The 27,201-nt window shown below is 40.2% G+C and overlaps 1 protein-coding gene across 1 annotated transcript; it reads left to right on the forward strand.

Moving 5' to 3' along the window:
- The first annotated feature begins 1,662 nt into the window (after positions 1-1,662).
- On the forward strand, positions 1,663-25,616 carry LOC131481744 (histo-blood group ABO system transferase 2-like). The gene is made up of 2 exons (XM_058671875.1): positions 1,663-1,758; positions 25,188-25,616. Exons 1-2 carry the CDS (start codon positions 1,663-1,665, stop codon positions 25,614-25,616), a joined length of 525 nt encoding a protein of 174 aa, XP_058527858.1.
- The last annotated feature ends 1,585 nt before the right edge of the window (positions 25,617-27,201 follow it).

Here is a 27,201-nt window from a genome sequence, read left to right on the forward strand (position 1 = left end):
TTTTACTGGAAAGTCAAATATATAGGGAGCTGGAGAGTCAAAAAGCAAGATCTTCCATCTGCTGCTTCACTCCCCAAGTAGCCACAATGACCAGAGCTGAGATGATCCTAAGCCAGGAGATACGTTCATCCTCAAGGTCTCCCACATATGTGCAGGATCCGAAGGCTTTAGGCTGTCCTCAACTGCTTGCCTAGGCCACAAGCAGGAGATGGATATGAATCGGGCTCCTGGAATTTAAACTGGAGTGCTTATGGGATTGTTTTGCAAACAAGGCAAGAAATTTAGCCACTATGCTACCATGCTTGGCTCAAATAAACTCATTTTTAAATAGACTGATTTTAAGCACAGTCAGGGTAAATATATTGAATTCAATGGTACATAAAATACATTAGAAATTATATTCCTACAAAGACATTAATGACAACATTATAATCATTTATATTTTGTAAGTTTCCAAAACTGACCACAAGATACAAATCTATAAATTCAGGAGTTTACAGAGTCAATAGCTTTTTTTTTTTTTTTTAATATTTACTTGTTTGTATTGGAATGTCAGATAAACAGAGAGGTGATGAGAAAAGAGGAAAATCTTTGCTGATTCTCTCCCTAGTTGGAGGCAATGTTCTGAGCTGAGCTTATCCAAAGCCAGGAGCCAGGAGATTCTTCTGGGTCTCTCATGCAGATGCAGAGTCCATAGACTGTGAGTTGTCTTTAGGTGCTTTCTCAGGCTACATGCAGGAAACTGGATGGGAAGTGGTTACACTGGGACATGATGTGGTGCCCATATGTTCTCCCAGGTGAATGCAAGGCAAGCACTTTAGCAACTAGTTTATAACTCAGGGCCCAATAATTGGAAATTTAAGAAAAAATACTTAAATAATGTCTATACTGTGTATCATCAAGGAGGAAGAAATCTTTGTGAAAAACATAAGAATCTAAAAATATTTTAGTGAGCTTATACAGTGTCAAAGTAGAGATAACAATTATCTTAACACAGATACAGTGTAGTTAAAGCTAGAATCAGACATGTAGTTGCTAGGCATTCAACAAGCAAAGATAAATTTTGATTTATTTGTAAGTAAGGAGAATTAAGATTTAGGTATTACAAAGAGCTTCTCATGAGTACACACAGAAAATGCATTCCTCTACACAAAAAGTATAAGAGGAAGAAATTTCAATACATGGAAAACTTTGAAATAAGACAGGTATGTAGATTTTGGCTGTGACAATGTGAAAATAGAAGATACACTTAGAAAATTATTCATAATCTATCACATTGAAAATTATGGATGTTGAAATATTTCCCAACTGATATATTTTATCTTTCTGACTTGCTTTATCAACTCTTGAAATATTTGGCACATATTGATTACTTTTCTCAGAATGTCAAGTATTCTTTTATCAGAACTAATAAACACCAAAGGACTGACAGTGGCATACATGTTTGCCAAGAGACTCTGGATATGCGGTACGGCTGGCTCATATTTCCACAATGTGTATAAGAAGGACGTGATGATGATATCCACACAGGACATAATCACAAAGTAACTCACCAGCACTAGGACAGTACAGGTGGCCCTTTTTGCTGGGGAGGTTCTTGGGGAAATGCTCATGCTGTGAAGGTACTCAGACTTCCTCTGATGGCTACATAAGAAAATCACCATGTACATGCTGGAGAGAAGCATCATTCCTAAAAAGAAGATTTTCTGGGACAAGTTAATCATGCGATATAGTGCCCTGACAATGGAATTTATAGTGGTGAGTGAGCAGTACTTACTGACATTGAGCAGATTGGTCCTGTTGGAATGAGCTACAGTGTAGATGATCATGTTGCTATTGGAACACAGGTTGAGGCAACAAATGCAGAAGAAAGCAATGGCAACATGTTTTGTGAGTTTATGTTTAAATGTTGACAAGTAGAAGGAGCTGGGACTGATGGTGATGACTTGAACAATGCTTAGAAGACAGGTGGTGGAGATGGAGAGACTCATAGACACTCTATTCATGAAGATCACAAGTTTACAATTTAATTCATTTGGAAATCCCAGGGATTGGAATATGTCTACAGATGAAATATCTAAAGTGGTAAATAGCATCACTAAATGGACAAAAGCCAGCTGACAAGTGATCATGTCTGTTGGTCTAAGTCTATGAATTTGTTGGATTGTGAAGATGTGGAAGAGAAGAAGGGAGGTATTGGCTAAGATGCCAATGCCAGCTTGGAAAAAATACACATGTTTCAGTGGTAACATTACTGGATATTTTTTTCATGTCAGTATATTTGAAGATATTTCAACTACCTATAAGGCAAAACACAGTCCTCATATCACCATAAATCTTTCTGTTTATATGAAACTCATGCAAAATCATCCTTTTTATTTTACCCACTACTTTAATAAGCTCTGAATGTTTACTAAAGTTACTGATAGTAAAACGTCTGCATTACTTATTCTATAACATATGAACATTTGTCAGTATATGTCATATTTCAAGCTTTTAAAGAATTCACTGTTTAGGTAATTCAAAATAATTATTCAATAAAATAATACAATTTTAATTTGCTTTCCCAAATATTTTGAAATTGGTTCTCTGTAAATACACACATACATGCATATATATAACAAATATGTATGTATGTATGTATGCATTTTTGCTATATATATTTGTGTATATAATGCTATATATGCATATATAAATACATGTGTATATTCATCATATATATATATATATATATATATATATATATATATATATATATTCGCTGTCCTGCAGCGATGGACTTGGTACACGGAGCCTGACAATGACACACATGGACTACTGACTAATGGCCAATAGAAAAAGTTTATTAACAGCATTAGACTGTTAAAAGAAGGTTGTCCCTTAGGCATTTCAGGCCAGGGCTAGAGTCATTTGCATTTCAACAGTAAGGTCTCCCAATACTCTAGCACATCCAGTATCTGAACCTGTGAACCAAGAGATTTCCTGTTCATTCATCTCCATATCAATTGTTCCTGGGCCTTGTGGAGGAACTGCTGCTAGCCTCTCTCTCTCTCTCTGACTCAAATTCAGAAATAGACCGCAGAAATAGAAAACCTTCTCACAACCACATGCCATGCCATGTGGTAATGCAGGAATCAATGCATTGTTGATTAAATGGATGCTGAACATTCTCCAGAGCTTAATCTAGTAAAGCAAAAAGAATTGTGTATCAACTTTGAACTCAATAAATGATTGACTATTTCCACATCTGAATGATCCTGATCAACTCATTTAGTAACACACTGAAGGAAGAAATAATCTATTACAATAATTATAAGTAAATATGTAACAGTATTACAATATTCATATATTATCAGTCATTCAGTAAGGCAAATTAATGACAAAATGGTGACCAGATAAGAATATCAACATTTTCTTGGTCCACCACAGCAATTTTTGCCTGATGCTCTCATAAATTTTATCATATTTATAGGGAGAAGCATTTGAAGACATATGACAACATTTACAATACTAAAACAGAACAAGAACTTTTGATGAAGAACTATGTGTGAGTAGGTTAATAGCACTGATTAAGAAAATTGAGTCAGTTGGCAGAATCAACCAATACAAATTATTTCCACTATAATAGGTTCACCTCAAGGATATTTTTCTTAATAAAATGGACAAATTTTAGAAGAATAAAGAGAATAGGTATCTAACAGCATTGATTATCTGCAATGCATCACATGTTCCTTGAAATGTTGCATAATGCAGAAAATGAGAAATGCAGCATTAATCATGAGAATATGCAAATTGTGCAAATTGTGTTCACAGACCCATTGAGAGAAAGAAAACAAAAACAGAGGTAGCAAAAATTCAGTGTAAAGTAGGAGACAAAAAACGCAGCAAGATAAGTTAATAGGAAATCATAATTTCAATAAAGAACGTGCTGCATAGAATTGAATTGTTAATACCAATAGAATCACATAGATACAAGAAAGAGAAAGTACACATTTAAGGTTTCACACATGCCAACCTATAAACCACTAAAACAGCAAGGCTATAGCCAGAGCTACCCATTAAGTTCTGGGTTTAGAAAAAGGTAAAAATTGTGCTCTCTGCTCCAAATTCCCTGTTTAACAACACTGAGTAGAAGTTAAATGAACTTTACCATTGTTATGCAATATCACTAAAATGTACTGAGTCATTTCAGGTGTGTTATACCTAATTAGAGAAAATTGAAATCAAAGAGGAAGTTAAATTTAAAAATGTTGCAATAAATGATAGCATGTGCAATTGCAATTCAAGTCAGCAAATATATAGAACTGTAATCCTGCAAACCTATACACTCATGTGCTTCTATAACTCATGAAATTACAGAATTCATTAATCTAAGATTCATAGCATGATTTGAAAATTTTCTTAACTCTACACTGAAAGATAGACTGCTTCATCCAAGAAGCCACAGAGACACTCACCCAGTTAAACCTCTGATGGGACTCCATAGTGAAACAAATCCTCAACATGTGTTTATAGTGAGGAGATGGTACCACCTCATCTCCTTACAGGCCAATTATTCCCACTTCACTTGTAGAAGCAGCACAATTTGGCCTGTCATCTTTAGAAGAATATCCACTTGAGGGAAAAGGTGAACTTTCCTGGTCTCTGGGAGACATCAGTGGAAAACATCTGGGTGCCACTCTTCTCACCTGTGGACTCATTTCTCTGAGGCAGGCCTGCCTGGACAGGTTGTCTGTTCTCAGGCCTTATTAACAAACAAGAGGAAAACAATAAGGTTAACTTCATGACAAGTTCAGGCCACAGCTGGTTTCTCAAGAGAGCCCCACAGTCCAGGGGACTCATGATGACATCCCACCTGATTCTCCCGTATGGATATCACGGAAAAAATAAGTGCCTGTAAATCAGGAAATGGTCCCTTTTCCTACTCCTCCATAAGAAGAGAAATTTTTATCCAATAAGAAACATCCCTGACCAAGGGCATCTGCATCAGTAGCAGAATGCAGGCTGTGTTTCCTCCTCTCCAGGGCAATGCAGTTCCCTGGAACAGAAAGGGTAGATTCCATGTCAACAGCACAGAAGACAAAGTTCAAATGGCCTATTAAAGATGCCACACCCACTCTCCTGTCTTGCGCCACATCATCCTCACATTCTCTGCAAGTTTCACAGAGTGTCACTTTGTTTCACACACTCCGAAGTACAGAATTAGCCTACCAGCTGTACCCAGCAGCCACCTCACTTTCTTACTTGCCAAAGATTGAATCTTGCGTGAGTGGAACAGCCTCACTCTGATCCCCTTTATAAATCCAACACCTCCTGATTCTAAAGTGGTGATGCCGATCTTCTTCCAAGCATATCCTCACCTGCACACTGACAGTCTCTTGACTACGTTCTGGTCAGCCTTTCATGTATCATCTTTAACTTATTATTGCACTGTTACCAATTGGAACTTTGTGAGGATCTACCTTCCCAGTCATATATGAATGCTGCTTTTTGAAATGGAGGCTTCTGCGAAACTAGATATACTAGGTTTGCCTTTTCAGACTCACAGCACAGAGCTGTTGCTGTCCTTAATTTTAGTTATTCAGTCAAACTGATTAGTATATCTTCACTAGCCAATGTATATTTTTTGTTGAAATACATTTTTTTATGTTTGTATGTGCAAATGAACACATTCATTGAGAAGCAGAAATTCATGGAGAAAGATAGAGTTTCTATGAACTTGTTTCCTACCACAGAAGACTGATGGGTCAGTCTGAGTTTGCATGATTCTGTGACCAAGGAAATTCATCTACATGGCATCGATGGGTAGCAAGAAATGAGCTGAATAATGCTGTAGCTGTTACATTCCAGTGATTATCTTAACCAGAAGCAGAAATCAGAAACCTACACAAGACCCTCTAACACCAGTACTTTAATATAGGATGTCAGGATTTTAACACTAGGCCAAAAAAGATACCATCACCACTAAAAAGCTCTTCTCTATGCAAAATAGAAATCCATAATATATTATTTAGTGTGATCAAATGCAGTCAATTAGTCACCAAAATGTGTGCTTTGGGTCTAACTGAAATGCTGTGTCCTATAATCAACATTTTACAATTCCAAATCCTACCCTATACTGTGTAACAAATTTTGGAAACTAATTATTTTTAAATTAGCATGTCTTTATTAAATGAACACTATAGGCATTTGAGGATGGCTGAGAGAATCCACACAGCTTTGACATTTCATATTATTATTATTTTTTAAAGATTTATTCATTTTATTACAGCCAGATATACACAGAGGAGGAGAGACAGAGTGGAAGATCTTCCGTCCGATGATTCACTCCCCAAGTGAGCCGCAACGAGCCCGTGCGTGCCTATCCGAAGTCAGGAACCTGGAACTCTTCCGGGTCTCCCATGCGGGTGCAGTGTCCCAATTCATTGGGTCGTCCTCAACTGCTTTCCCAGGCCACAAGCAGGGAGCTGGATGGAAAGTGGAGCTTCCAGGATCAGAATCAGTGCCCATATGGGATCTCGGGGCTTTCAAGGCAAGGACTTTAGCCACTAGGCCACGCCGCCAGGTCCAGACATTTCATATTATTAAAAGCAAGAACATTAATGTGTGGAAATCCCTGTACTACTGCTGAATCCTTAAGGAAATCTACTAGGCAAGATACACTCAGGGATCAGAGTTGGAAATGAAATTACTTAAAATATCTCAACAAAATAAACATCATTAATCATATTGGAAGGGGAGACTGGGATGGAAAATTTAAGAAAGGCTAACAGAGGTAAAACCATTCAGTCAACAATGAAAAGCATTGATTTGTGTCTGTCTCCTTTACTGTTCTGTCTGTAACACCAACAAGAGTATCTGGTACATAGTAGGACAGCAGAGTTTTGTGGCAAATTATTTAGTGAGCATACTATGCTTAGGGAGTAGTGACAAATTACTGTAAAGCATTATACACTAATATCTGCCTAAGGAATTTGCATGTATTTTAGTCTTTTCCTAAGTAATTTGCCCATACTTTTCTTTCTTGGTTTTCAGAACATCTCCACATTACTCCCAAAAGATATTTCTCTGGTTGTATTGAAACACGGCAGAGAACTGGAAATGGATGTGCTCATGCACTGAAGCAAACCATATGAGGTCATCCTGTCATATAATAGTATGCTGCTGTGAGAACAACTCATTCCCAAAGATGGCCACCACTAAGTCCAAGGATAGAAATCCACAAACAACATCACCCAATATGAAGTTTTGCCTCTAAGACTCTTCAACAAAGGACTGTCAACCCCTAGAAATAAGCACCCATCACATAAACTGGCTAGAATATTCTCAAATTGCATTCCAAAACCTACTCCTACATCACTGTACATAATGGAGTTAATTCATCTCTGGGTATATATCCTAGGGTATTTTAAAAAGTAACTTTGCATTTAATAGAACATTTTCACAGCATTAGAAGGTGAACTCAAGTCCTTCGAAGTTCAATGATTAACAAAACATTGTGTATCAACACAATAGGAAATTGTGAAGCTTTAAACAAAAGAAAGTTTTGTCATTGAACAAATGATGGAACTAGGAAATGCTATAGTATTTGAGATAAGTCAAACACAGAAAGAAATATACTGTGAGTTCTGCTGATAAATATGAGTTGAAAAGTCAATGATCAAGACAAATTTTAAATCAAAATTAGAACCAAAACCAAAGCAAGGAATCCATGAGGAAAAAAATCAATCTTCTACATGAAAACAGACATAGGAAAAAAATTGAAGGATTTACACAGTTCTATGAGATTTGGCGTGTGTCAAATATAAAGAACCCAGTGCCATAACCTAGTAGATAAAGTCCTAGCCTTGTACTTGCCAGCATCCCATATGGACTATGAGTGCCGGTTCTAATCCCAGTGGCCCTGCTTCCCATCCAGCTCCCTGCTTGTTGCCTGGGAAAGCAGTTGAGAATAGACCAAACTCTTGGGACCCTTTACTCCCATGGGAGACCTGGAAGAAGCTCCTGGTTTCTTACGCCTCTGCACCTCAGCTTGGGCCTTTGAAACCTCTTGGGGAGTGAATCAACTAATGAAAATCTTTCTTTCTTACTCTCCACCTCTCTGTATATCTGAGTTTCCAATAAAGATGAATAAATAATTTAATATGCCACAAAATTAGACAAATACATTGGTAAGAGAAATTTTTACTAACTTCCTGAAATTTATCTACAAAACATTAGCTTCTCAGTAATTTGGTGTTTACTACATATTCTTTTCTTTTACATTCTTTTTTCCTTTTTTTATTCTCTGTTATACTTTCAATATTATATTTTTCCGTAGGTTATACTACCTTTCCAAACTCCTTCCCTCCGCAGTGTTTTACCCCATATTATTATAAAAACATAGTCCTTCATAGCAAACATATGCCCATCATTCTGCAAATTGAGTGTATCCTGAATTTTTGGCTACAAATATTGGCATATTGTTGAACATTCTGTTTTCTTTCTTAGTTTTTTGAAGATTTAGGTTTTTTCATTGAAAAGTTGTATATACAAAGAGCAGAAGAGACAGAGAGGAAGATCTTCTGTCTAATGACTCACTCCCCAAGTGACCGCAATGGCTGCAGCTGTGTTGATCCAAAACTAGGAGCCAGGAATTTCTTCCAGGTCTCCCATGTGGGTGCAGGATCCCAAGGCTTTGGGTCTTCTTAATTGCTTTCCCAAGCCACAAGCAAGGAGCTGAATGGGAACTGGGGCTGCCGGTGTTAGAACTAGCACCCATATGGGATTCTGGTGAGGAAATGAGCTGCTAGGCCACTGCACCGAGCCACAAACATTCTATTTTTAAGATATATCCAATGGTATCCAATGGTTTCATTGAGAGTCCATTTTTCATTTGGAAGTAGAGATGTATAGTAGAAAGATTTTACTGGCTATTTTATAAGATTTTTAGCATTTAAATTTTGGAATTTTTTTTTGTTATCAATTCATTAATCACATTGTAATATGTGACACAGTTACATAGGTACTTGGGTCCTCCCCACCCCTCCCCAAACCCTCTCCCACCATGGTGGATTCCTCCACCTTGTTGCATAACCATAGTTCAAGTTCAGTTGAGACTCCCCATTGCAAGCGTATGCCAAACATAGAGTCCAGCATCTTATTGTCCAGTCAAGTTCAATGGCTTCTTAGGTATACCCTCTCTGGTCTGAAAACAGAGCCAGCAGAGTACCATCCCAGTCAATTGAAAGCTCCAACATACCATCAGCAAAAATTTACATCATTATGGAATTAATTGACATAGTAATGAGTAACCAATATGTTAAAAGTAAATGCGAGTTCTTAACCACCTTCTGTGACCACCTCATTGACATTTTAATTTTGGTTTATACACAACATATAGCATACATAACATAACATGTTATACATAACATCATATCATCTTAAATTAAGGCAAACATGTGGTATTTAACCTTTTGGGATTGGCTCATTTCCCTTAGCATTATGGTTTCCAGTTTGGCCCATTTGGCCACAAAGAACTGCATTTTGTTTTTTTTTAATAGCTGAGTAGTATTCCATGGAGTAGATGAACCATAACTTTCTTATCCAATCGTCTGTTGATGGGCATTTTGGTTGCTTCCATGTTTTTGCAATTACTGATTGTGCTGCTATGAACATAGGAGTGCATGTTGGTTTGTCATAATGATTTGGATATATTCCTAGGAGTGCTATTGCTGGATCATACGGTATGTTGATTTTGAGTTGTTTGAATGTTCTCCATACTGATTTCCATAGAGGCTGTACCAGCCTGCAGCCCCACCAGCAGTGGAGTAGGGTTCCCTTTTCCCCGCAACCTCGCCAACAAGTGTTGTTGGTGCTTTTATTCATGTGGGCAGAATTACTGGTGTTAGTTGGTACCTCATTGATGTTTTTTTTGTTTGTTTGTTTGTTTGTTTTTTAATTTTATCTTAAATTCATGAATTACATTGTTTATGTGACACAGTTTCATAGGTACTGGGATTCTCCCCACCCCTCCCCAAACCCTCCCACCATGGTGGATTCCTCCACCTTGTTGCATAACCACAGTTCAAGTTCAGTTGAGATTCCCCCATTGCAAGCATATACCAAACATAGAGTCCAGCATCTTATTGTATAGTCAAGTTCAACGGCTGCTTAGGTATACCCTCTCTGGTCTGAAGACAGAGCCAGCAGAGTATCATCCCAATCACATAAAAGCTCCAACATACCATCAGCAAAAATTTACATCACCATGGAATTAATTGACATAGTAATGAGTAACCAATATGGTAAAAGTAAATGCGATTTCTTATCCACCTTCTGTGACCACCTCATTGACATTTCAATTTTGGTTTATACACAACATATAACATTCATAACATAACTTATTATACATAACATTGTGTCATCTTAAATTAAGGCAAACGTGGTATTTAACCTTTTGGGATTGGCTCATTTCCCTTAGCATTATGGTTTCCAGTTTGGCCCATTTGGCCACAAAGAACTGCATTTTGTTTTTTTAAATAGCTGAGTAGTATTCCATAGAGTAGATGAACCATAGAATTCTTATCCAATCCTCTGTTGATGGGCATTTTGGTTGCTTCCATGTTTTTGCAATTACTGATTGTGCTGCTATGAACATAGGAGTGCATGTTGGTTTCTCATAAAACAAGTGTTCTGGATATATTCCTAGGAGTGCTATTGCCGGGTCATACGGTATCATTGATGTTTTAATTTGGATTTCCCTTATTGCCAGGGAGCTTGAGCATTTTTTCATATGTTTATTTGCCATTTGGGTTTGTTCCTTTGTGAAGTGTTTGCCCATTTCCCATGCCCACTTCTTGAGTGGCTTGTTTGTTTTGGTGTTTTGTCTGTTTTGTAGTTCTTTGTATATTCTGGAGATTAACCCTCTATCTCCTATGTAGTGCACAAAGATCTTCTATTCTGTGGGATGCTTTTTAACTTTATTGATTGTTTCGTTTGTTGTACAGAAGCTTCTCAGTTTGATGAGGTCCCATTTGTTTATTCTGGCCTCAAATTCTACTGCATTTGGTGTCCTTATTAGGAAGTCGGGACCTACCCCTAGATCTTGCAGAGTATTTCCAACATTTTCTTCCAAAAGTTAAAGGTTTCTGGATGTAGGTTTAGATCTGTTATCCATTTAGATTTGATCTTAGTATATGGTGAGAGATGTGGGTCTATCTTTTTGTTTCTACAGGCTATCAACCAGTTGTCCCAACAGCATTTATTGAATAGACCTTCCCATTTGCCTGGATTGTCGTTTGTCCTTTTGTCAAAAATTATTTGGCTGTATCTGTGTGGGTTTCCGTTTGGTGTTTCTATTCTGCTCCCTTGATCTTGCTCTCTATCTTTGTGCCAGTACCACGCTGTTTTGATAACCACTGCCCTATAGTATGTCCAGAGGTCCGGAACTGTGATTGCCCCTGCTAACTTCCTGTTCTTGAGAATGGTTCTGGCTATCCGTGGTTTTTTGTGTTTCCAGATGAACCTTTGGATCATTGTTTCCACTTCCATGAAGAATGTTTTTGGCAATTTGATTGGAATTGCTTTGAATGTATATATTGCTTTTGGCAATATAGACATTTTAATGATATTGATTTTACCTATCCAGGAGCATGGGATGTTACTCCTTCTTTCGAGGTCTTGTTCAATTTCTTTTTTAAGTGGTTTGTAGTTTTCTTCAAATAGGTCTCCTACATTTTTGGTTAGGTTAATTCCCAGATACTTCATACTTTTCTCTGTTATTTTGAATGGTATCTGCTGGTTACATCTTTTTCCAACTTGGAGCTGTTTGCATACACTATGGCTGTTGATTTTTGTTCATTAATTTTGTATCCTGCCACTCTACCAAACTCTCATATAAGTTCTAGCAGTCTTTGTGTTGAACCTCTTGGCTCTTCTATGTAAAGAATCATGTCATCTGCATGTAGTGAAAGCTTAATTTCTTCATTTCCCATTTGGATTCCTTTGATTTCTTTTTCTTGTCTTATGGCCTCAGCAAGTACCTCTAGGACTATGTTGAACAGCAGTGGAAAAAGCGGACATCCCTGTCTTGTTCCAGATTTCAGTGGGAAGGGTTCCAGTTTTTCTCCATTCAGTATGATGCTGGCGTTGGATTTTTCATATATTGCTTTGATTATGTTGTGGATTTTTCCATCTACGTCTACCTTGGTTAAGGTTTTTAGCAGGAAGTGGTGTTGGATTTTGTCGAAAGCTTTTTCTGCCTCTATTGATACTACCATGTGGTTCTAGTTTTGCAATGTTTGGATGTGGTGTATCACATTTATGGATTTCCTTATGTTGAACCATCCCTGCATTCCAGGGATGAATCTTACTTGATCCGAATGAATGATCTGTCGGATGATTTTTTGAATTCTATTGGCCAGGATTTTGTTGAGAATCTTAGCATCAATGTTCATCAGAGAGATAGGTCTGTAGTTTTCTTTCTCTGTAGGATCTCTGTCCGGTTTTGGGATTAAGGTGATATTGGCTTCATAGAATGAGTTTGGAAGAGTTGCTTCCTTTTCTATTGTTTTGAAGAGTTTGTAGAGGATTGGGGTCAGTTCTGTTCTGAATGTTTTGTAGAATTCTGTAGTGAAGCCGTCTGGGCCTGGGCTTTTCTTTGTTGGGAGGTCTTTAATCACTGATTCAATCTCTGCTTCAGTTATGGGTTTGTTCAGGTCGTTTGTTGCCTCTGGGCTAAGTTTTGGCAGGTGGTGTGAGTCTAAGAACTTTTCCATTTCTTGAAGGTCTTCTGATTTGTTGGAGTACAGTGCTTTGTAGTAATTTCTAATTATGTCCGTAATGGTTGTAATATCTGTTGTTACGTTGCCTTTTTCATCTTTGATGCTGTTAATTCTTGCCATCTCTTGTTTTTTCTTTGTCAGTCGGGCCAGCGGGGTGTCTATTTTGTTTATCTTCTCAAGAAACTAGCTTTTTGATTCATTCATTTTGTGTATGGTTTTTTTTATTTCCATCTGGTTGATTTCCTCCCTTGTTTTGATGATTTCTTGTTTCCTATTGTGTTTGGGGCTCATCTGCTGCTGCTTTTCCAATTCCAGGAGGTGTGTGGTTAGTTCCTGTATTTGGCACCTCTCTTGGGCCTTGACATGAGCTACAATTGCGATGAATTTACAATGTAGCACTGCTTTGGTCATGTCCCATAAGATTTGGGTTGTTGTGTCAGAGTTTTCATTGGTTTCCATAAATTTTTTGATCTCATCTTTAATTTCTTCCCTGACCCATTGTTCGTTTAATAGCATATTGTTCAGCCTCCAGGAGTTTCTGTATTTCCTGGGGCATTTTGAATTGCTGATTTCCAGTTTCATTCCGTGGTGGTGAGAGGGTACATGGTATGATTCCTATCTTTTTGAAGTTATTTAGGTTTGCTTTGTGTCCTATCATGTGGTCGATCCTGGAGAAGGTGCCATGCACTGCTGAAAAAAATATATAATCTGTGGTCTTAGGATAAAAAGTTCTATAGATGTCTACTAAGTCCAGTTGTTCTAATGTTTGTATGAGTTCTGTTGTTTCTTTGTTGAGTTTTTGTTTTGTTGATCTGTCTGTTGTTGTTAGCGGGGTGTTAAGATCGCCCACTATTATTGTGTGTATATCTATGTCTCCCCTTAAGTCTGTAAGTAATTGCCTCACGTAGTTAGGTGCATTGGAATTAGGTGCATATATGTTCACGATTGTAATTACTTCCTGATGGATCAATCCCTTCACCCTAATATAGTGTCCTTCTCTGTCCTTTTTGATGTCTGTCAGCTTAAAGTCTAGGTCATCTGAGATTAGGACAGCTACACCAGCCTTTTTTTCTCGTCCATTGGCATGAAATAACTTTTTCTATCCCTTTACTTTCAGTTTCTTAGAGGCTTTTCTGGTTAGATGTGTCTCTTGTAGGCAACATATAGTTGGGTGCTGTTTGGTGATCCATTCCGTTAATCTATGCCTTTTGATTGGTGAGTTTAGTCCATTTGTGTTTAGAGACAATATTGAGAGGGTGTGATTTTGGGCTTCCATGAGTGTGTGTAAGTGTGCAAGTGTGTAATTGCGACTATTAGAGTTTCTGATTGGTTGACTTTCCTTGTATGGATTTTAGTGGGGAGGTCTCCCATTGCCATCCTTGATTTTGGTTTGTATTTTTTCTTTCTGGGTTTAGCACCTTCCTGAGGAGATTTTCCAGAGCTGGTTCGTGTTGATGTATTCTTCGAGTTTCTCTTTACTGTTGAAGTATTTGATTTCATTCTCAAATACAAATGAGAACTTCCTGGGTACATTATTCTTGGTTGGCAGTTGTTTTGTTTCAGGACTTGATAGGTTTTACTCCATTCTCTCCTTGCTTTGAGCGTTTCTTCCGATAGGTCGGTTGTGATTCTGATTTGCCTTCCTCTGAAAGTAATCTTATCCTTTTTTCTTACTTGTCTTAGAATAGTTTCCTGTATTCACTCTAAGATAGCTTGAGGACAACATGTCTGGGTGAGGATTTGTTTGGATCAAATCTCCTGGGAGTTCTTTGTCCTTCCTGGATTTGTGCTGGATTTATATTTCCAGTATTCTGGAAGTTCTCCTGCATTATCTCATTGAGCACCCGTTGCAAGCCTGTCTCCTTTTGCACTCCTTCGGGAAGGCCTATTATTCTAATATTTGATTTTTTGAGGTTGTCTTTCATTTCCTGTATGGACTCATTGGCTTTCTCCAGATTTGTCTCCAACTGTTTGATGAGCTGCTGCCTTTCATTCTGATTGTCTTCTATTTCTGATATTCTGTCCTCTGCTGTGTTCATTCTGTTGACTTGGTTTATTTCTGCAGTGACATGGTTTTCGAATACCTTGGACTCTTCCCAACGCTTCTCACTGTCTCTGATGAATTTCATCACTAGTTTCTTAAAGTCCTTATCTGGTATTTCCTCTATGTCTTCATCTTGCATTTCAGATATTGAGATTAGTTTTTGGTTGTATTGGGAGGGAGTGCTTGATCTTTCTTCTGGGTCATTGCTTTTTCTGATACTTCTCCTCAATGTGTTTTGCCTCCTGTTGTTTTGGGATTTATGCGTCTGACTTGTGTGTCCACAGCCATTGCCCTCAGTCCCCTGAAGCGCCTCCCAACTGCTCAGCAGCTCTGAGAGAGTGCCTAGGGAACCACAGCAGCGCCGTGGGACTTGGGCTCAGAAGTCCCCACACCAGCTCCGAACAGTGGAATGGCTGCTAGGGAATCCACTGGCTCTCACCTCTGGGCTCAGCCTGAGCTCCAGAGGCCGGGCAACACTCAGCAGAACCCCATGACCTGGGCAAAAGAGCAAACCAGAAGGGGCACGGCTGCGTGCCCCCCACAGCCCTGCGCCCCCCAGGGCTCTGCTTCCACCATTGAGAGAATTCAACTGAGAAAGTAGACTCTCTCAGGCAGAATCCCCTGCTGGGCCCAGCAGGAGAGGCCAAACTAGAGCCGACTCAGATTCAGAATCAGAGACTGGTTCTTCCAGCTGGATCCCCGCCCAGAAGAGTCTGCTTGTTGTAGCGGGAGGTGGAAGAGCACCCCTGAGAGGGAGTTCCTGAGCAGCACTCGCAAGCGGGAACTCCAGGGAGCAAAGTCAGTGCTGAGGCCCGCGGAAATCTCCAACACAGCCCGGGGCTGGGAATCCCAAGCCTGGAGCAGCAGAGGCCCACACGGAGGAGGAAGTCCTCAGTGGGGCAACGCCCCTGAGATGGTAGAGAAAGCTAAGTTGCGCAAGTCTCCTGCACTGCACCACTGGGGAGCCTCGTAGGAGCCCTATGCCCCGGCTCCCACAGAAGTTGGAGTGTTCAGTTCTCGCACAGCTTCAGACTGGGAGAATTCCGGGGCAGAGGAGGCACTGAGCAGGGTCAGTCTCAGTATGGTTCTCTCAGGGAGCAAAAAGCCTGAAAATCGAGGTTTTTTTTTTTTTTCTTTCACCCCTGGTGCACTCCACCTCTCTGGGTTCCTGTGTGTCCCAGCGTCACCGGTTCCCGCTCCACAAAGCTGCTAAGCCAGGTGCCTCTTGGGGCCCGTGTTGCTCAGAGCGCCAAGCAGTCTCACAGCTTTGGTTGCTGGAAATTTCACCAGGAGGGGAGCGGTCGCTGCTGCTGGTAGGGGCCTTCGCAAAAGGCAACCCGTCCCACTGTCTCCTGTTGCACTGGGTCCTCTGGGCTTCACGCTGATGTGCCCCTTTCCCAGGATGACTCACCACGTTTTAACCGGGTCTTTGTGTTTCCTGCGTTCCTTCTCTGGATTTCTTCTGAGTTATGTGTTTCTTCTTGGATGCTCGATGTCCAGGGAGCTTCTGGCACTCCTTCCTGTGGTTCTTTGGTCCGCAGATCTCTCTCCAGTCGCGCCCTGTCTCACTTTCAGCACTTCACTTTCTATGCCCGTCCTCTCAGGCCGTCCATTTTTTCCAGATCCCTAATTTTTGAAATTTTAAAAAACGGAACACATTTCATGTATCATATGTGTGTGTATATATATGTGTGTGTGTGTATATAAATACAGTTATACCAACTTCCTAAACTCCACCTATTCTCCTATTCTCTTTTTTATTTTTTGCAGCAATAAACTTGAAGTAATACAGTGACAAATTTAATCCACTGGCAGCTTAAAAGAAAGTAGTAGAGATTGCTTTGATCAGATACTGTAGCACACAGGGCTCATCCATAAGTGAGCGAAAGTCTAATGTAAACAGTAAAATAAAACTTAAGCTTAAGTATCAGTATCTAAATAGGACCTTTATACTCAGTGACAACTACAAAAGCCCAAAAGCAAAATGTACCTAATAAAACAATGTGTTCATTATGTCATCATACTCAGACTGTTAAATTGAATTTTCTGCATATATTCCATTTTGAGAGCTGATTCTTCAGTTCCTTAATGCTTAAATAAGGACACTCTGCTAAACAGATTTTCTGTAAAGTAGAATGGAGCCATCTGACCCCCACCCCTTCACTCAGAGGAGGATATAAACAGAGTGTAACAATCAGGAGTTGTTGCCATTTAGAAACCTGTGGGAATAATTAACAGAATGCCTTAGGACCCATTTCCCATCATTATGGAATAGAGCAGATACAAGAGCCAAAAGAGAATCCTGTAATCATTTCAACACCATCTTGGTATATAGTTACACCTTAGATACATACAACAAGTTCATTTCAATCAGTGCTTATGTGAAGAAACTAGAAAAGCACCAAGCAAATTAGCTAACCTTACAGCTAAAGGAATGAGAAAAGCAACAGCACAGCAATCCCAAGATTAGTAGGAAAAAGAAATCATCAAAATAAGGGAGGAAATAAACCAAATAGAGACTGAGAGAACTATACATAAAATCAATCAAAAAGCTGGTTCTTTGAGAAAATTAACAAAATAGACTCCCCACTAGCCCGACTAATCAATCAAAGGAGCGAGAAAATATTCGTCAATAGTATCAGAGATGAGAAAGGAGATATAACAACAGATACCTCAGAAATACAAAAAATCGTCAGGAACTATTACAAGCAACAAATATGAACAAATATGCAAGCAAATCAGAAGACCTAGAGGAGATGGATAGATTTTTGGACACGTACAATCCACCAAAATTGAATCAAGAAGCAATTAACAATCTAAATAACGCAATAACATGCACTGAGATTGAATCAATAGTTAAAGCCTTCCCAACCAAGAAAAGTCCTGAACCAGATGGCTTCAGTGCTGAATTCTACCAAACATTTCAAGAGGAACTTACCCCAAACATACACAAGCTTTTTCAAACAATAGAGAGACAATCCTTCCAAGGTCTTCCTATGAAGCTAATATTACCTTAATGCCAAAGCCAAATAGAGAACAGCAGAAAAAGAGAACTAGAGACCGATATCCTTGATGAACATAGATGCAAAGATCCTCAATAAAATACTAGTCAACAGGATCCAACACTACATCAAACAGATTATTCATGCAGACCAGGTGGAATTCACCCCAGGCATGCAGGGATGCTTCAATATCCACAAAACAATAAATGCAATACATCACAGCAACAAATTGACTGATAAAAACCATATGATCCTCTCAATAGATGCAGAGAAGGCGTTTGATTAAATCCAGCACCACTTCATGCTGAAAACTCTAAACATGATAGGCATAGAAGGAACATTCTACAACACAATCAAAGCAATTTACAAAAAAACCAATGTCAGCATCATACTAAATGGGAAAAGATTGGAAGCCTTCCCACTAAAATCTGGAACTAGACAGGGATGTCCATTATCACCACTACTCTTCAATATAGTTTTGGAAGTCCTTGCCAGAGCTATTAGGCAAGAAAAAGCAATTAAAGGAATACAAATTGGAAATGAGGAATTTAAATTATCCCTATTTACAGATGACATGATTCTCTGCACAGGAGAACTGAAAGATTCAATCAAGAAGCTATTGGAACTCATAAGAGACTTTGGGAGAGTGACAAGATACAAAATTAATGAACACAAATCGATGGCACTAGTGTATCCAAAAATTCCACGGATGAGAAAAAAAATGTGTGTACAGTCCCCTTTAAAATAGAGGAGATGAATCTTAAATACCTAAGAATTAAGCTAACTAAATATGTGAAAGACCTCTATGATGAAAAGTATAAATCATTTAAAAAGGAAATTGAAGACCCTGAAAAATGGAGAACCTTATCATGTTCTGGGATTGGCAGGATCAACATCAAAATGACCATATTACCAAAAGCAACATACACATTCAGCGCAATCCCAATCAAAATCTCAACAATGTTCTTCTCAGTAATAGAAAAGATGATACAAAAGTTCACCTGGAATGACAAAAGACCGTGAATAGCGAAAGTTATCCTGAAAAATAGAAATCAAACCAGAGGAATCACAATTCCAGAACTCAAGACATACTACAGACCAGTGGTTATCAAAACAGCCTGGTACTGTTACTGGTACAGAAACAGAGAAGAAGACCAGTGGAAAAGAATAAAAACACCAGAGGGGAATCCACACATGCATAGTCAAATAATCTTTGACAAGAAAACTGAAAATAATCCAGGCAAAGATCCTGGTCTATTCAGCAAATGCTGTAGGGACAACTGGATAGCAGCCTGCAGAATTAAGAAGCAAGGCCCACACCTGTTGCTTTATACAAAACTTGGTTCTAAATGGATCAAGGACCTACATATACACCCAGAAACCACCAAACTATTAAAGGAAAACATAGGCAGCACACTCCAAGATATAGGAACAGGGAAAGACTTCTTAGAAAAGACACCAAAAGCAAAGACAATCAAATTCGAAATGAACAAATGGGGCTACATCAAACTAAAAAACTTCTGTACAGCAAAGGAAACAATTAACAAAGCGAAGAAGCAACCCACAAAATAGAAGAAAATTTTGCATACTACACAAGTGATAGGGGACTAATATCCAGGATTTACAAAGAGCTTAAGAAACCCAGGGCCAGCAAAACAAAACAAATCAGAACAAAACAAAAACCCTGTTACAAAATGGGCGAAAGAAATGAACAGGCATTTCTCACAGACATTTCTCAAAAGAACAGATTCAAAGAGTGAAATCTGCATGTGCGAAAGGGATCTGTAATTCTATATTTGCAGCAGCACAGTCTACAATAGCAAAGACATTGAAACAATTCAGATGTGTGTCCAAGGGAGAGTGGTTAAAGAAACTGTGAAACATTTACTCCATGGAATATCATTGTGCTCTTAAGGAGAATGAAATTATTCTATTTGCAATCAGGTGGTCCAAACTAGAGACCACTATGCTCAGTGAAATGATCCAAGCACAAAAGAAAAAATACAATATATTCTCTTGTATAAGGAAACCAACATAGAAAGTGCAACTCCAATAGTGCAATCCATACTGTTTTTTGGATTGCTTGCTTTTTTCATGGCTGTATCTCGTATGTTTTGATGTTTTTTTTTTTTTATTTTAGTTTGGTTCAATCGAAATAATCTCCTTTCCATAGTCAAATTAATCATGGGCTCATAAATTGTAAAATGGCATCATTTTTCCCACGAGACTTCTGTGATTCCCTTTTGCCACTCACGTGATGGACACTAAGTGGCACATTTTTTTTTACATGGTGCTGTAATTTGTTGCTGTTGCTGTTGTGGCTGTGCAAACTCATACAGTTTGCTGATCTTATTTCATGGCTTCACACACATGGTATTGTATAGTGATGGAGTACTGAGGTCTATCAAATACAGACATGGGGGTATAATGGAACATGCATCTCTGCATCCACATGAAAGGTTGATTCCCATTGAAACTGTTGGACATGTGTAGACAATAGGATGCTGGACTGTCTGACATTGTCTATACCAACAATGTCGGGGTACACTCAAATTAGAGACTGATAGAATTATGATCCCTTCTGAAGGAATACACTATTGTAACAAAATGGGAGAAATCTGACTGGGGATGAGAGTTGGCATGCAATCCAAACCTATATAAAATTGTACCACATAATTCAAAATTCAAAGTAAAAATACATTAAAAAGAAAAAAACAAAAGGTGTTCTCTACATGTTCAATTTCCACCTGTCATTTATATTGAGTTTGCTACCAAATGGATGTTCACCTGTCATATACAATATGTGTATGGTATGTGTTGGATTTCAGCCTGCCATTTAGGATATGTCTGCTACAAGTTGGTTTTCCACCTGCTGTTTACAATGTGTCTGCTACATGTTGGATTTCCTCCTGCTGTCCAAAACGTTTCTGCTCCATATTGGATTTCCACCTGCAGTTTAGGAAGTGTAGGCTAACAGTTGGGTTTCCACTTGTCCTTTACATTGTAGTATGTGTATTGGATTTCCACCTGCCAATTAGTGTTTCTATTCCCAGTTGGATTTGCACATGTTGTCTATGATGTGTATGCTATGTGTTTGATTTCCTCCTGCTGTATCTAAAACTTCCTAACCATGTTGGATTTCCATCTCCAGCTTAGCGTGTGTCTGATACCAGTTGGGTTTCCACCTGCTGTATAAAATTAGTCATTTCATGTTGATTTCCAGCAGCCATTTACAATGTATTCTTCCAGCTGGATTTTGACCTCTGCTTAAGATGTGTAGGCTATGTGTTGGGTTTCCTCTGCTGTAAAAAGTTTCTCTACACATTGGATATCCACATGCCATTTACATTGTGTCTACTACCTTTGGATTTCCACCAGTCATACACTATGTCAGCTACTTGTTGGATTTCAGCGTGCCATTTAGGATATGTCTGCTATAAGCTGGTTTTCCACCTGCTGTTTAAGAAGTGTTTGCTATGTGTTGGATTTCCTCCTGCATCTACAAATTTTCTGCTACATGAAAGATTTCCACCTGCAGTTTAGCGTATGTCTGCTATCTTGTGGATTTCCCACCTGCTGTCTACAATGTGTTTGCTCCATGTTGGATTTCTTCCTGTTATATACAATGTGTCTCCTATGTGTTAGATTTCTACCTGTTCTTTACTATGTGCTATCTACTTGTTGGATTTGCTCCAGCTGTGTGCAAAGTTCTTCTCCATGTTGGATTTCCACTTGCGTGTTATGCTGTATGAGAGTTACAAGTTGGATTACCACTTGCCATATTCTCTGCGTGTCTGCTCCTTGTGGATTTCCACCTACCATTTACAATGATTGGATCTGTTACCAGTTGGATTTCCACCTGCCTTTTGTGATGTGACTACTACTTTTTGGATGTTCATGTGCTGTGTTCAGAGTGTCCATAAAGAGCTGGATTTCAGTCAGCCATTGACAGTATTTTTGCTGAGTGCTGCATTTCCACCTACTATGAAAAATGCGTGGGCTACGGGTTGAATTTCCAAGTGCCCTGTTCAAAGTGTCTGTGAAGTGTTGGATTTCCACAGGAAGATTAGAATGTATATAGTATGTGCTGGATCTCCTCCTGCTGTATACAATGTGTCTATACTATGTGTTGGATTTCTACCTGTTCTTTGCTCTGTGTTTCCTACTTGTTGGATTTGCTCCAGCTGTGTGCAAAGTTCCTCTCCATGTTGGATTTCCACTTGCAATCTAGAATGTATCAGGGTTACAAGTTGGATCTCAACCTGCCATGTTCTCCATGTTTCTGCTCTTTGTGGATTTGCAGCTGCCATTTACAATGAATGGATCTGCTAACAGTTGGATTTCCACCTGCCTTTTGTGATGTGTCTACTATTGTTGGATTTCCACCTACCATTTACATTGTGCCTGCCTCATGTTGGATTTCACCGTTCTGTTTACATGGTGTCTGCTACAATTTGGATTTCCTCTGCCATTTCAGATGTGTATGCTATGTGCTTGCTTTCCTCCTGCTGTATACAAAATTTCCCCTCCTTGTTGGATTTCCACATGCAGTTTATCGTACATCTGCTACTAAGTGGATTTCCCCATCTTCCGTATACAATTTGTCTTTGCCATGTTGGATTTGCTGCTGCTGTATAAACTGTGTCTCCTATGTTTGATTTGTGGCTGCTGTATACGATGTGTGTCCTACGTGTTGTTTTTATACCTGTTATTTACAGTGTCTGCTATGTGTTGAATTTCCGCCTGCAATTTGGCATGTGCCCTCTACCAGTTGGATTTCAACATGCCTTTTTCAAAATGTCTGCTTCTTGTGGATTTGTATCTGCCAATTACAATGTTTCTACTATCATTTTGTTTTCCACCTGCCAATTTTTTGTGTCTGTTCCATGTAGGATTTCCTCCTGATGTATACAATGTGTCAGTTCCATGTTGAATTTCTTCCTTCTCTATACAATGTGTCTCCTATGTGTTCAATTCCTGCCTATTCTTTGTCTTGCATTTCCTACATGTTGGATTTCTTCCTGCTGTGTGCATAGCTCCTCTCCATGTTGGATTTCCACTTGCAGTTTATGATGTATGAGAGTTACAAGTTGCATTTCCACATGCCATGTGTCATATGTTTGTTACTTGTGGATTTGTACTTGCCCTTTACAATATATATGGTACCAGTTGGATTTCCACTTGTGTTTTGTAATGTGTCTATTACATGTTGAATTTCCTCCTGCCATGTACAGTGGGTCTTGATAGAGTAGGATTTCTGCTGGCAATTTACTATGTTCTGCTCAGTGTTGCATTTCCACCTACTGTGAAAAATGTATTGGCTATCAGTTGGATGTTCACCTTCAGGTTATAATGCATTCAGCAACGTGTTGAATTTCTGCCAGCTGTATCCAGTGTGTCTACTATGTGTTGGATTTCCACCTGCCAATTACCGTGTGTCTGCTATCAGTTGGATTTCCACCTGCTTTTTACAATGTGTCTACTACCAATATGATTTCCACATACCATCTGTTTTGTATTCATGAAGACTTGGATTTGCAACAGTAGTTTTCAATGTGTGTCATTCATTTTGGATTTTCACCCATTGTTTAAAATGTGTATGCAACATGTTGCATTTTCACCTGCCATTTACCATATTTGTCCTATATGTTTGATAGCAGTCTCACATCTGCCCTATGGATGTCTGAGCCCTGGACAGAATCTGGATGCTGGGCATCCCCCATCTGCCGGCCTTCCGTGGAGCTAGGTGTCTCTTTCCCACCATCTATGCTCTGAATTTGCCCTTATCCCACAACTTCTGGGAGACAAAGTGGCAATGCATGTCATCTGGCTTTTCTATGTGGTGGCCACTAGCATAGAAAGGAAGTTCAGGGAGCTGGGCCTGCCATGGTGCATTTGTCATGGCTGAAGCTGCCAGCCTCGTGAGCCTTATGGTCCTCTTCCTTTTTGTTTATGTTTGTAACGGAAAAATATACAAAACTGTCATTTCCCTCAAGCATTTTGAAGTGGACATCAGTAGCAGCCTGCTCAGACATTCTTTGTAGTCATCAACATTATGCTCTCCAGAATCTTCATTTTCCCACCCAAGATTCTGTGTCTGTCAAATATTCAATCTGGACATCTCCCCAACCTGAGGTACCCTCTTCCTCAATGCTCCTCAATTCTCTGGGACCTCCTCCGTGGGTCCCCTGGAAATTCTTTAGTGATGGTTTGACCCTTGTAGCATGCCACCTTCACTGTGGCCCATGTTAGTGCAGGCATAGCTTCTTTGAGAATGTGTCCTGGTTCACTCCTGGGATTTGCGTGCTTTTGGAGGAGGTCAGGGTCACACATCCCCTTCAGAGCAGATTGTGTGACAGCCAAGGCATGAGCTGTTGCTCCCCTATTGTCCACACTGCAAGCCACATGACCTGGGTTAGATAGCCGGTGAGAGGCAGAACAAGCCCATGATCCTGCACTCTCCCGGAGACACTCCCAGGAGCCAAGATCATGTCAAGCTTCCTCCATACCCAAAGTGAACCACAAAACTCTGAGCAGTCTTCCTAGAACTCTGAAGTTCCTCAGTCACTCTCTCTTGTTTACCAATGCTGAGTAAGAGCCTCTAAAATGACCTTACCCAGGATATCGAATGATGGGCCAAGTGGGAGCAGGGCAGTCTGTGTGGAGCTGTTTGTCCTGCACACAACCCGCAGCCTGTATGCTCCATCGTTTCATGGATCACACATATGGTGTCTTGTTTTGCAGGGTGGTGTATCCACAGCCTGAGGCATTGACTAACTCGTGAGTGACTTGACTGGCAAATGTTTCATATGGGACAGGTGCTGACGTGGACAGTAGAGGAGGGTGTGGCATATCTGGAGCTCAGGGAAGCTGTTACACTTAGGTTCTGTGAGGCCTGAATCTGAAGGCCCCCACAATATTCCCTGTCCTCATTTCATTCCTCTAATCTGGCTCCCCAGTTTTCTGTCCCTTTATCCATCAGGGAATGCTCAAAGCTGTGATAGGGTCTTCCATACACTCCTGCCATTGGTGGGTGGACCTCCACAGGGCCTGGACCTCCCTTCTCACAGCAGGGCTGTCTGGAGTCTGGAGTCTGGGGCTGTCTGGGGTTGGTCTCCTACCAAGCCCCTTTGTAATGGGGGCAGCTCTGTGAAATGTCAGAAGATGGAGGCTGAAGAGAGGGTCTAGTGATGGGGGGCAGCTGTGTGTATTTGCCCTGCTCTTGGCTTACATGTTGCTATGGGACTCTCCCGTGCAGAAGTGATGTCCTTGTGGTGACATCCTGTCTGGCTCCCATCATCTGGGATGGGGCATTCAACATCGACCTCTTGAATGAGCAGTTCCAGCTGCAGAATGTGACTGGTTGACTGCTGGCAGGACATGTCCATGAACCATATGGAGGTGATCAGCATCTTCTCTCAGCAGCGCTTCCATCATGGGGTGGATTACCTGATGTGCACTGATGTGGGCATGATCTTCTGGGACCATGTCGGGGTGGAGATCCTGACCACACTCTTTGGCACTCTGCACCCTAGTTTCTATGCAGCCCTCCATGAGGCCTTAATCTATCAGCATCGGTGGATGTCCCAGGCATATATCCCCTGGGACGGGGCTGATTCCTACTACATTGGAGCCTTCCTTGGGGGATCAGTGGCTGAGGTGCAGCAGCTCACCAGTGCTTGTCACCAGGCCATTGTGATTGACAAGACCACTAGCATCGAGGCTGTGTGGCATGATGAGAGCCACCTGAACAAGTACCTGCTGTACCACAAGCCCACCAAGGTGCTGTCCCCAGAGTACCTGTGAGGTGATTGTCTACTGAACTGGCCCTCAGTCTTAAAGAAACTGAGGCTTCTGACAGTGCCCAAGAATAAGCAGAAAATCCAAAACCCCATGAGGGCCTTAGAGAGGATGAGGTCTGGGGCTGCTCTGTGCTCAAAGCTGTTCTGGGAGAAAGGGCACTGTGATTCCACTTCTTCCACCTTTAGAAAGACTCCTGAAGCTGAGCTGCTCAGCTGAGATGCCAGCTGACCCTGCCTTCTGTCATCACTCAGAGATTCTCACACAGACACACACAGTCATGCTCATGGACAGTAGACACAAATACACAGACGTGCGCACTGACTCACGGCCCCATCACTGGGTGCAGTACATGTTCCATAGTGGCCAGTACTAGCACTTTCTTCCAGGAGTGACTTGGGCACTTTTCCTGGGATTAGACCAGTCTCAGCCTTCCTGACCAAGGCCCTAGCATGAACCCTTATCATTCTTCAGGGATAGTTTTGATGTGGTTAAAAACATGGTTCATGGGGATAAGCTGTCACCTGTCACACTGGCATCCTATATGGCTGCCAATTGCAATTTCAGCTGTTTCACTTCTGACCTAGTTACCTACAAAGCACCTGGGAAAGCAGTGAAATAGCGCCAAGTGTCTCAACATCTGCCACCCACCCTCAAGGGGTTTTGGGATCCAGATCTTGTCTCCTGACTTTGACCTGGTTCTGTTTGTTCTGGCCATCTGGGGCATGGACCAGCTGATGGACTCGCAGATGGAAGATATCTATCTACCTTATCTGTTCTCTTGCAACTTCTGTTGAAATAAACAAATATTTAAAAAAACTCATTGTCAAGGCCATCCAAATTTTGCCCTGTTTCCTTTCCTAATAATTGTATCATTTTGTATTTATTGTTTAATTCTGTGATCATTTTGGAGTTTGTTTTATAGAATGTGGAGAGTATGTATAGTAGTCGGTCTCTATATCATGTTTGTTTAAATATGTTTTTATTGTGTATAGTATGTCTGGTGGTTTTATTGTGCATGTATGTGTATTATGTGTGTAGTGTGTACATGGGTCTGTATTGTGTGTTTGATGTACATAAATACGTGTGTAGTATATTTATAGTGGGTCTAGTGAGTATGTGTGTGTGTTATGTGTGTATACTGTGTTTACTGTGTATTGTGAATCTGATTTGTGTGTGTATTTGAATTGTGCATGTAATATGATTGTAGTGGGTTTAGTGAGCCTGGGTGCATATTGTGTGTGTAATGTGTGTGCAGTATTTGATGAATAGGCTTAAATACTTGAATACTTGCTCAATCTCAATGGCTGTGTTACGAAACTGTCCCCCAAGTTTCGACTTGGGAAATGCATGCTAAGCACTGCAGGACTGGGGTTCTTAATTCCTTATGAGGGGAATCCCCTACACCTTCACACAGAGGACACTGGGCATTTGATTCCGTCAGAACAGGCAGGTGCACGAGTGTGACCCATGTGGACACACCTGGCCTCAGCCTTGGCCATGGCTCTTCACTGCAGCCTTTCTTATGAGAGCAAGAGACAGGAAATGATTCCTACAGCAGGTTATATGGAGCCCACACACTTTATGGCAT

Source organism: Ochotona princeps, chromosome 13, assembly GCF_030435755.1.
Source record: "Ochotona princeps isolate mOchPri1 chromosome 13, mOchPri1.hap1, whole genome shotgun sequence".
Taxonomy (NCBI): domain Eukaryota; kingdom Metazoa; phylum Chordata; class Mammalia; order Lagomorpha; family Ochotonidae; genus Ochotona; species Ochotona princeps.

What these genes read in the sequence shown, in the direction of transcription:
- LOC131481744 (XM_058671875.1), top strand. Translation starts at nt 1,663, where the DNA reads ATGTACATGCTGGAGAGAAGCATCATTCCTAAAAAGAAGATTTTCTGG. An exon ending in TGACAATGGAATTTATAGTG is followed by an intron (nt 1,759 to 25,187) that starts GTGAGTGAGCAG and finishes GACTGCTGGCAG; the next exon opens with GACATGTCCATGAACCATAT.